The sequence below is a fragment of the Odocoileus virginianus genome, chromosome 23, assembly GCF_023699985.2.
Source record: "Odocoileus virginianus isolate 20LAN1187 ecotype Illinois chromosome 23, Ovbor_1.2, whole genome shotgun sequence".
Taxonomy (NCBI): Eukaryota; Metazoa; Chordata; class Mammalia; order Artiodactyla; family Cervidae; genus Odocoileus; species Odocoileus virginianus.
Window position 1 is genome coordinate 1045030 of NC_069696.1, and position 11519 is coordinate 1056548.

An 11519-nucleotide genomic window follows, 5' to 3' on the forward strand; every position below is an offset into this window, starting at 1 on the left:
ATCTGTCCTGTTAATGCTATACTCAGTATAAATGCTCTGACAGATCTCATCAATTTGCTGTAAGGAGTCTGTTGGCCAGAACTCCTACTCAATATCATACAAGATATCATACGAGATAGCCAGTGTAATAGTGAAAGTCACTCAGTCATGTCTGACTCTTTGCGACCCCATGGACTATACAGTCCATGGAATTCTCCAGGCAAGAATACTGAAATGGGTAGCCTTTCCTTCTCCAGGGGATCTTCCAAACCCAGGGACTGAACCCAGGTCTCGCACATTGCAGGCAGATTCTTTACCAGCTGAGCCACAAGGGAAGCCCAGCCAGTGTAATAAGTGAAGAAAACAAGTAAAAGGCATACAGATTAGGAAGAAAGAAAACTGTTTTTTTGAAGACAACATGACTGTTTATTAATCTACAAAAAGCTTCCTAGAACTAAGAAGTGAGTTTAACAGGGTTGTAAGATACAAGGCCAATATACAAAAGTCAATCATATTTCCATATATCAGAGACACACAATTAACATTTGAAATTTTAAAAATACAATTTATAGTAGCTTCCTCTCTCCATAAAGTACAGATCTTGCATACAAAACTTATGTGTAGGATCTGTATGCTGAAAACTACAAACCACTGTTAAAAGAAATAAAAAAAGATGTAAATAAATGGAAAGATATGTTTATGGGTCAGAAAACTCAATATTGTAAAGATGTCAGTTCTCCCCAATCTGAATCATAGAGTCAATCATCTTCACTCAAAAATCACAGCAGGTTTTTTTTTCTTTTATTTTTAAAGATATTGACAAGTGGATTATAAAATGTATGCGGAAAAGAAACTGAAAGGGACTAAAAAAAGAACAATAATTGGAGAAATTACATCACCCAATTTCAAGACTTAGGAAGCTACAGAAGTCAAGACTGTGATGTTAGCAGAAGGATAGACACAGGCCGATGGAGTCAGCAAAGAGTCCAGAAATCAAGTGGCACAAATATTATCAACTGACCTGACAAAGAAACAAAGATAATTCAACTGAGAAAGAACAGTCTTTTTAACAAATGGTGCTGGAATAATTAGACATTTATATGCAAAGACCAAATACTTCAACACATACCTTACACACACAAAAATAGGCTCATAAGCATAAATTTAAAAAGTGAAACTGTAAAAAATCTAGAAGAAATGTTTCCCTTTTATTTATTCAGTTCAGTTCAGTTGATCAGTGGATCAGTCGTGTCCGACTGTACGACCCCATGGACTGCAGCACACCTGGCTTCCCTGTCCATTACCAACTCCCGGAGCTTGCTCACTCATGTCCATTGAGGCAGTGATGCCATCCAACCATCTCATCCTTTGTCAACCCCTTCTCCTCCTGCCTTCAATCTTTCCCAGCATCAGGGTCTTTTCCAATGAGTCAGTTTTTCGAATCAGGTGGCCAAAGCATTGGAATTTCAGCTTCAGCATCAGTCCTTCCAATGATATTTAGGACTGATTTCCTTTAGGATTGACTGGTTGGATCTCCTTGCAGTCCAAGGGACTCTTAAGAGTCTTCTCCAACACCACCGTTCAAAAGCATCAATTCTTCACTGCTCAGCTGTCTTTATAGTTCAAGTCTCACATTCATGCATGGTTACTGGAAAAACTATAGCTTTGACTAGATGGACCTTTATTGGCAAAATAATGTCTCTGCTTTTTAATACGCTGTCTAGGTTGGTCATAGCTTTTCTTCCAAGGAGCAAGCGTCTTTTAATTTCATGGCTGCAGTCACCATCTGCAGTGATTTTGGAGCCCAAAACATAAAGTCTCTCACTATTTCCATTGTTTCCCCATATATTTGCCATGAAGAGAAGGGACTGGATTTATTCATTAAGTTTTTTTTTTAAATTGGGTAACTTCTTTACAATGTTGTGTTGGCTTCTGTCATATAACAATGTTAATCAGCCATAAGTATATATATATATATATATATATATATGCATACATATATATATATAGTCCCTCCCTCTTGAAACTTTCCTCCTCACTCCTGGCACCATTTCTTAAAAAAAAGTTTCCTCCTTTTATTTTGTTAAAAAAAATGTATAGTTTTTATTTTTTTTTTTATTTTTTTATTTTTTTATTTTTTATTAAAAAAATGTATAGTTTTTAAAAAATCTAAATACCATGGAACAACAATTAAGGAATCATGATGTCTGGCTCTAGGCTATGGCAAGAGCAGGAGGCTTTCATTCTCTGTCTAAAAATACAGCTCACATTATTTACTGCTCAAAAAAGGAAGTTGGATTTAATACTCTCAAGGTCAACCTTAAATAACCCATCCGCTGGGTTGGATCAGAAGACTCCTAGAGTGTGTGCCTTGGAGCTTCCCCACCTTGAAGGGCCCCAGCAACAGTCATAACATTAGACCCAGAGGGTGGCCTTTTATGGAAGGAGCAGTCAGCTGCAGCAGCTCCCCTCTCAATCTTTCCAGCTAAGACCATTTCTACTGGGCAGCACGGTAGATAAATTCTGGGGCCCCAAACATTTACAAACAACAAGAGAGCCTGAGAAGATCTGGAGTTCTTTGGGGGAAGAAAAGAAAATACAAGCATATTTGGAGATGCTGTGGTTTGATACCAGACCACTGCAATAAAGCGAGTCACACGAATTTTAGGGGGTTTCTCGCTACATCTAAACGTTATATGTACACTGTACTGCAGCCTATTAAGTGTGCAATAGCATTATGTCTAAAAACCAACCTACATGCCTTCATTTAAAAATACTTTATTGCTAAAAAATGCTAACCATTATCAATAACTCAGGGTTGTCACGATTTGTTTTAAAAAACCCACAATGTAGCGAGGTAAGCCTGCAAGACAAGAAGAAATAAAGTAAAAGTCAGGATGCTTCTTCTGGTTGAAGGAGGCCGGCCTCCATCTCTTTATCAGCAGAATGTGAACTTGGCCTCTCAATTTATGTCTAAAGCATGGATCTTTCCCTTCACCCAACCTTGCCAAATACGGCCTTCTCTGGTGTTCCAGGGGCTATGACTCCATGCTTCCAATCAGGGTATAGGTTTGATCCCTGGTTGGGGAGGTTTGCTGCATGTCACACGGTGTGGCAAAACAGACAAAACAGAAAACCTTGCCAGACACTTTTGTACTTTGTTTTGAACCTGGGGGTTTGAGAGTCGGCTGAGGACTTCATGCCTGCGGGGTATGGAGGAGGTCTGTTGATTTGAGAAAACCAGTCCATTTTATCTATTCAGAGAAATTCTCTTTTTTTACCTACCAGGACTCTAGAGCCAGTCTAACAGGGCCTATCCCAACCATGTGCAGCTAAACTGGGCAACTGACTTACCCTCTCTGGGCCTCAGTCTCCTCATATGCTAAATGGGAATAGTCCTCATACCTGCCTCCTGAGAGTCTTGTGAGGGCTGCATAAGGTAAGGTTGCATGGCATTGAGAACACTGACTGCCACATTGTCAGAGATTGTTGGCCAATACTGTCTTCACCTGAATTCCATATACCAGCCTCTCGTGCAAATAACTAGTGGGATTATAGCTGATAACATTTTATATTCCATAGTTTTGACCTGTGCCTTTGACATGGCCCCAATGAAATCGCGTTTCTCTATAAATCCCAAGGAAATCAATGGCCTAGGTCTCAATCTCCTCTTTATTTGTATGTGGGTACAGTTCATAAATATACTCACCAATTTTTTTCCTCCCCATCCAAAACTCGCCCTTATACCTCGAACCCCACCCAAGCCCTTGGTTAGAGAGACTCGCTTTCCTGTCGAGGAGGGGAGGGTGGTGGTCCTCCTTGTCACTCCGGCTTCTTGTTGGGTCTCTCTCCGTCCATTGAAGTGTGGGCCCTCAAAGGGCCTCTGAAGCTTGGGAATGTTGAGCACCATGACTCTGCCAGGGGGGTCCCAGTCCTTGAGTGACCGTGTGGCTGGCTCCGTTCCATGCCAGGCTTGGGATTCAAATGCCAGGGGGCAGCGGTTAGGGTCACACATGCCCTGTCCGTGCCTGAGGCCGAGCCGGTGCAGCCCCCGTGGGCAGGGAGTCTGCAGGGAAGTCCTGGGCCTGCTCAGGTGGTGGCCTTGAGAGTCCTGCCGGGGCGCTGTTCCCAGCCAGCGCCGGCCCTGCTCTCAGAGAGGCAATGTCTGAGGCCTGGCCCCTCAGGGTCCAGCTCTCGGGGCCCTTCCCAGGCCCTCAGTCAGGCCTGTGCGGGGAGCGCAGCCTTCCTTCTCCTGGCTCCTCCAGACACCGTCCGGCATGACTGACGCTTTGGGTCCTTGGCCCTGTCAGAGGGCGTAGCACCCCAGTGTCTCTGTCTCAGCCAGGTGCCAAGCCTTGCCATCCTCCTGGTAGGGCATGGAAAACCCGGGAGGGCGGGGGGCACCCTCTTCGGGGATGGGGTACGGAGGCTCTGGGGGAGCGGGGGGGTCTCCGGGACCCCGGGCTCCCCCCAGGACTGGCCCGTTATAGATGTAGATGTTGCCGGTGACCGTCATCGAGCCGCCGGTGACATGAATGCCGTTGGTGCCTGTGGGAAGGAAGGCAGAGTGAGGGGCCGAGGTGTCAAGGCTGAGGGGGGCCACCGCGTGTTGCCAGCATGGGACTCCCCAGGGCCCCATCCGCCATCTCCCCTTTCCTCCTTCTCCATGCTCTTTGGTTTCCTGAGCTGTGTTCATTCCGTTTTCTTGGTTTTCAGTCTTGTCCCTTCTCTGTAGTCAGGACACTGGCTGTTGCCATCTCCTCTTTTCTGCCCGGCTCACACGCCCTCCCCCTGCCCACCCTCCCTCCCTGTCCCCCTTCTCACCGTGGGCCACCTGGCCTTGTTCTGGGGGCTCAACATCCAGGTCCCTGGCCTGGCTCAGGGGACTCTGCTGTTGGAGCACCTCTTCCTCCAAATTCGGGTTCGCTGGGACGCCTGCCGAGGCCAGGGTCAAGTCTCCAGGGGTGGGCAGAAGTGGCTTTACCAGGTCAGGAACATGTGTGTTGAACCTTGGGGGCTCCCAGTTTCCATCAGCAGGATTTGATTCGTCTCCCTGCAGGACAGAGGCCGAGAACCAGCCAAGGACGGGGGCCTCAAACTCTATCTTTCTTTAATTCCCACCCCCACCCTGTGCCTAGGCAGCTCCATACCCTCCTCATCAAGCTTCCTGCCTCAGGGCCTTTGCACTTGACATTCCTCTTCCTGGAGCACTTTCCCTGCTACATCCTGCTACAGTCTGGCCCTCTGTTTTCTTCAGCTCTCTGCTCAAATATCAGCTGATCACAGAGGCTCTCTCTGCCCACTCGAAGATAGTATACCCTCACTGCTTGCCACTGCCACTCTCCCCACCCCACCCCCACCCCAGCATGCTTTATTTAGCATTTGGGCTCAGTTGTTCAGTCGTGTCTGACTCTTTGCAACCCCATGGACTGTAGCCCGCCAGGCTCCTCTGTCCATGGGATTCTCCAAGCAAGAATACTGGAGTGGGTTGCCATTTCCTTCTCCATATTTAACAGTTGTCACCACCTAATACATAGTCGTCTAACTTTATCCTTGCTCCACTGGTATGAAAGAAACTCTGGGAGGGTAGAGACTTTGCTTTGCTCACTGCTATTTCCATGGTGCCTGGCACATCGCGTGCTCAATAAATTATGAGTTGAATGATTAAATGGATGTCGAAGCTGCAGATTCTTTTCCTGCCTGCCCACCACCCCTGTTCCCCTGTCTCCTGCCCCTCCTTGCTGCCTCCCTAGCCTCCCCATTACCTCTGGGTGCCTCTTGAGCAGGGATCCTGGAATAGAAAATGAAATGGCAGGCCTCAGACCCCCAGGTTTTCCCCTCCACACCCCACCCCACAGCATAGCACTGCCCACCCTGGGTTCCCAGATTGATCAGTCTGTCATTACCCTTATCTCCAGCCTCAGAGTGAAGGGGCTGGTTAGATGTGATGTCTGTGTTGGGGACAAGTGCTGGGTGTCTTGAGGGTGTGAAGGGGCAGAAGTGTTGGCCCTGAAGGAGCTGAATATTCCCTCCAGCCCCTGGCCCCATCTGGATGCGCACAGACCCAGGCAGACATCCGTGCCAGCCTCTGAGTCTTTCCTACCCAGCTTTCTGCAGAGAGAGGGGTGGCTCTTCCAGGTGTAGACGAAGACGGTGGTGAGGAGCAGAAACAAGACCAGAGGCAGCACAATGGCCAGCATTAGCATCGTTCCTAGAGAACAGCAGACAGGATGAGGCGTGAGGACCCAAGGAGAGCAGTGGGTGGATGGGGCAATTAGGGAGCAGCTCTCCAGTTCTCAGGCCACCCAGAATGGAAAACGGGGAGCAGGCTTCCCCTCCTGCTACTGCCACTGCTCAGTCCTGTCTGACTCTTTTCAACCCAGGCTCCTATGTCCATGGGATTTTCCAGGCAAGAATATTGGAGTGGGTTGCCATTCCCTCCTCCAGGGGATCTTCCTGACCCAGGGATGGAGTCTCTTACGTCTCCTGCCTTGGCAGGCGGATTCTTTACCACTTGTGCCACCCGGGAAGTTCTTTCCCCTTGTAGACCCACTGCAGTTCCTAAAGGAGGAGTTGGAGAAACTTCCCTTGGGTTACAGAGACGGGGCACGGAGCCTGATCGGGGTGGGGGGTACTCCCCTCACCGAGAACCAGGAGAATCAGGAGGCTCTGCCTCGGATGGAGATGTTTGGGGCGAGTGTGGCTGGCCATCGGCACAGGGGCAGCCCTGTGGGTGAGGACAGGCACTTGGGCTGGAAATGGGAGTGGGAGGCCGTAGGGGAGGGTGGGCTTGGGGTTGTGAGCAGACTCAGGCTGCGGGGTAAAGCCATGTTTCTGCAGATGTGACTATCTGACAGCAAGATAAACAGCAGTAGGAGCTGAACCTGTCCTTCTGTAGTCATGGGAGTGTTTACAGGGGTGACAGAGTCAGTGAACCAGCTGCTGAACTCTGCCTGTTTTGGCTGCCTGGATGAGGGGGGCTGCTGGATGTCCACTGGCTTGCTTGGGGCAGCTCCCAGGAGTGGGAGGGAAGGGGAGGCTGGGCTTCTCAGGCGTCCGTGTATAGCCATGGGCAACCGTTGTCTTCTTGTGGGCCTTGTGCTGCCATTGACAGCATGGTTCCACTGTGCCAGCCACTTTTTCTCTCACCTGCTCCTGCGGAAACGCAGGAGGACTTGGACACTGGGAGTTCACCCTTGGTGGTCCATCTAATTCTGTGGCCTAAGTGAGTCCAGAATGGGAGATGTGGGGAAGAATTAGACCAAGGGTCTTGGACACCTGGGTTCCTGCCCAGTTGTGTGTTTTTCATATACAAAATGAGGAGATTAGCTTCCATACTCTCTGAAAGTCCAGCTCTAAATACCAATCTGAGAATTACAGAGCCAAGGACATGAAGACCTATTAGCATCAGAAGATGTGTGCTTCCAAAGAGGCATATATTCAGAAGTGTTGCATGGATATGCCAGCTGATGGGAAGGATGGGGGGAAGGGATAGTTCGGGACTTTGGAATGGAGATGTACGCATGGCTATATTTAGAATGGATACCCAACAGGGACCTACTGTATAGCACAGGGAACTCTTCTCAATGTTCTGTGACAGCCTGGATGGGAGGGGAGTTTGGGGGAGAATGGGTATATATATATATGACTGAGTCCCTCTGCTGTGCACCGGAAACTATCACAACATCGCTAATCAGTTCTGGTGGTGATGGTTTAGTTGCTCAGTCGTGTCCGACTCTTTAAGACCCCATGGACTGCAGCCCACTAGGCTCCTCTGTCCATGGGAATTCCTAGGCGAGAATACTGGAATGGATTGCCATTTCATTCTCCAGGGAATCTTCCCAATTGAGGATTAAACCCAGGTCTCCTGCATTGCAGGCAGATTCTTTACCAATCGAGCCTCCAGGGAAGCCCCTGGTGGTGGTTTAGTCACTCAGTCATGTCCGACTTTTGCAACCCCATGGACTATAGCCTGCGAGTCTCCTCTGTCCATGGGCTTCTCCAGGCAAGAATATTGGAGTGGGTTGCCATTTCCTTCTCCAGGGGATCTTTCCAGTCCAGAGATTTAACACAGGTCTCCTACATTGCAGGCAGATTCTTTGCCAACTAAGCTATGAGGGAAGCCCTAATCAGCAATACCCCAATACAAAAGAAAAAAGAAATAAAAGCCAATCATTTTTGACACACAGTTAAAAATTAATAATAGAATGTAGAAAAGGTTATGATATAGTTGGATAAAAAATTAAGTTACAAACATTCAAATGACTCCACTTTTAGAAAAAATGTTTTTTCTATTGTGTGGAAAAATGTCAGGGAAGATATATTCAAAAGTGTTGCGTGGATATGCCAGCTGATGGTTCTGCAGGTGAGGTTTAGTTTTGTTTATCTGAATTTTCTAATCTTCTACAGTCTGCATGTATTATGGCATGGGTTTTGGAGTAAGAAAGACCTAGAACAGGTCTTCATAATACTAACTACCACATGGGTGATCTTGGGCAAGTCACCTAACTTCTCTGGGCTTTGGTTTCCTCATCTGTCAGTAAGGATAACAATAGGACTATTTCATAGGATCATTAGGAGGTTTAAATGAGTTAGTGAAAGTCAAGTCCACAGAGTGTCTGACGCACTAGCTCTTATTAAATGGAAGCTATGATTATCAATGCTCAGCCATTTTTTAAAATTAAGGAAATAAACTTTCCCCTGATTAATAACAATGACAGTCATTGGAAACATCCTATAATTCTCTATAAGGCTTCCCCGGTAGTTCAACAGTAAAGAATCTGCCTGCAATGCAGGAGACTCGGGTTCGATCCCTTGGTGGGGAAGATCTTCTGGAGGAGGGCATGGCAACTGACTCCAGTACTCTTGCCTGAAGAATCCCATGGACAGAGAAGCCTGAGGGCTATGGTCCACTGGGACACAACGGTAGCAACTAAGCACAAGCATGCATAATCCTCTTTCAGGCAAGGAAAGCAATAATTCCACAGAAAAGACCAAGAAAGCATCAAATGTAGAATCTTCTCTCTAGTGATGGAAGGTGTAACCTACTACACTCAGTAACTGGGTTATGTGAGGGTGGCATGTCCAAAATGATGACAGTGATATCAGGTACAGTTATATCTATATCTATATATCTATAGTTTATATCTATATCTATGTCTCTATGTAGATGTAATATTGTATGTAACTTTTAAGTTATATGTAGAACATATAACTTTAAAAGTGTATGTATGTGTGTGTAAGTAACCTGGCCCAGGGATACGCCATTGTTTCTTTGAGGAGCTTCTTCTTGCAACTCTGAGAGGAAAGGGTTCATCATTTTCCCATTTTTTTTAGGTGGGTGGAATTAAGGCATCTTCCCAGATGCCCCTCCCCATGCCCCTGGGCCCTCACCTGGCATGTCGGGGGGCTCTTGTGGATTTCTGCAGCTGGTGTCAGACTGGGCCGTGCCTGGGGCTTCCTCTACGAGGCCCTGGTCCTCACACCTGTGGAGGAAAGAGCCCAGCTCAGGGGGGCTCCCGGCTGGGAGTGGAGCTGGTCTGTGGAGCTCAGCATGAGGTGGACTGTCATCGGCTGGTGCTGGGAGGGCGGGAGGAACACAGACTGGGCACGCTCACCTTGTGTGGGGCTGGCAGCGGGCGGTGGGAGAGGAGGTGTTCTGGAAGTGTCCAGCTTTACAGGGGACACAGTTGCTGTTAGCCTCCGTGACTTCATCTGGCAGGAGAGAAGAGCGGGGCAGCCAGGGTGAGTGGGCACAGGGGGCTTCCGTCCAGCCGTGGGCTTCTGTGACGCCTGCTGGACGGCCCCCTCCCCACCCACCGTCCCCAATCTGTACTCCGAAGCATCTTTCCTTCTCTCCCCATTGCCCAGCTTCCTCTCAGTGCTGGGAGGACCTCGAACCCTGCACCATCCCAACTCCCTTTCTCTGCAGGTTCCATCTGTGAGCCTTTCTCAGGGAGGGAGAAGCATTTTATTACACAGAGAACTAGCCATCTGGGGCGTCACCATGGACACAGCACCCTGCACCCATTCAAGAGCGCCCGCCCAGCCTCCTTCCCACCCTCTGCTGCCAGTGACCTCTGACCTTTGAGCTCGGCTTCGGTGCCAGGCGGGCAGTTGGAGAGTGGCTCGCAGTGCTCACACTCAGAGTTCCAAAAGACGCAGTACATCCCCGGCTGGCAGCGGCACTGGGTCTTGCGGTTGCTGGTGCAAGGCATGATCTCCACGAAGCCCAGCACTGCGGGGGTGATGAGGGGGGTGCTCGGCCCAGTGGCTGCACTCCAGGCCATCCCAGCCCCCACCCCCACCCCGGAACACCCCACTCACTCTTGTCACAGGGGCGGCACAGCTGGCAGAAGGAGAGATGGTTCCAGTGCTCATTGTACGAATTCTCGGGGCACGTGGCACAGACGGTGTTCTGGTGGCGGCTACATTCGGTGGAGACGTATGTGCCTAGGTTGTGAGCGGGCAGGAGGACAGTCAGGGGACTGGGGTTCCCACGGTGCCCTCTGCTGCTCGCTACGTGACCCTGGGCCTGTCCCGGTGCCTACATAGGATGGCCGGCCAGTGCCTCTCGCTCTCTGTTTCTGCCAGCTGATTTCCCTGGGAGCTGGTGTCCGGTGTCTATCTGAGGCAGCAAGGAGGGCTGGAGCCCCCTGTACCCCGCCTCCCCGTCCCAGACTCCCTCTGGCCCTGGCCTCTCACCTGGGGGGCAGCGGGAGCAGCAGAGGCGATGTTTGGACTCGTAGTATTCCTTTTCCTGGTCTCCGCAGCTTTGGTTCTCCGTGTGGTATGGGAGCCCCTTCAAGAGGAGATGGAATCAGGAGGGTGAATTATTCAGGGGTCAGCTGGGAGGAGCAGAGGGCCATCAGAGAGGATGGCCCATACCCCTCTCCCCTAGCCAAGCCCGCCCCCACCTACCTGCACGGGCCCCCCCCTCACCAGCTGGGGCTGGGATGCAGCCAGGAGACCCCAGACGCCCAGGATGAGTAGCCCCCAGGCCAGGCCGCGGTGGGAGGTGGCCCACGGCAGGCGCATGGCGACCAGTCAGCCTGCTTGCCGAGCAGATGGATGGAGGCCTGGGAGGGAGGTGGAAGCCTGGACGTCCGGGCCAGTGGTGGCAGAGCCCGGGGGCTGGGACAGGACTTGACGGACGCACCCCGGGGGCCGGAGTGGCCGGGCCTGGCCTGGCCTCCAGGGCTCCAGCGCCAGCGCCGGGGCTCAGGAAGTGGGAGTGGAGGGCCGGCGCGGGGCGGGGACAGGGAGCCGCTGGAGCCCGGGCGGCCTCTGTCGCAATCGGGAAGAGGAACAGGCTTGGCTGGCCGACGACGCAGGGCGGGAGGGGCGGCCGGGAAAGCACGTGAGGGCAGCAGGGCCGGAACCGGGGCCTCCTCCCTTCTCCGCAGGCCTGACTGGAGAGGAGGACGCAGACCAGGCTGGGCCGGCTGGTGGGAAAGGGGTGGCGGAGCCAGCGGATGATCCTCGGATGGTCACTTGGGAGCCTGACTGGGGCAGAGGGGACCCGGGAACAGATGGAGTTC

General features: G+C 50.5%; 1 protein-coding gene across 1 annotated transcript; it reads right to left on the reverse strand.

The window, feature by feature from the left end:
• Positions 1–3632: 3632 nt before the first annotated feature.
• Positions 3633–11216, reverse strand: LTBR (lymphotoxin beta receptor). The gene is given in 11 exon segments (XM_020878717.2): positions 3633–4308; positions 4310–4527; positions 4804–5032; positions 5745–5770; positions 6083–6190; positions 9373–9464; positions 9597–9693; positions 10064–10216; positions 10306–10431; positions 10684–10780; positions 10900–11216. Coding segments are annotated over 11 exon segments (1374 nt in total). The 5' UTR covers positions 11017–11216; the 3' UTR covers positions 3633–4197.
• Between the last annotated feature and the right edge of the window lie 303 nt (positions 11217–11519).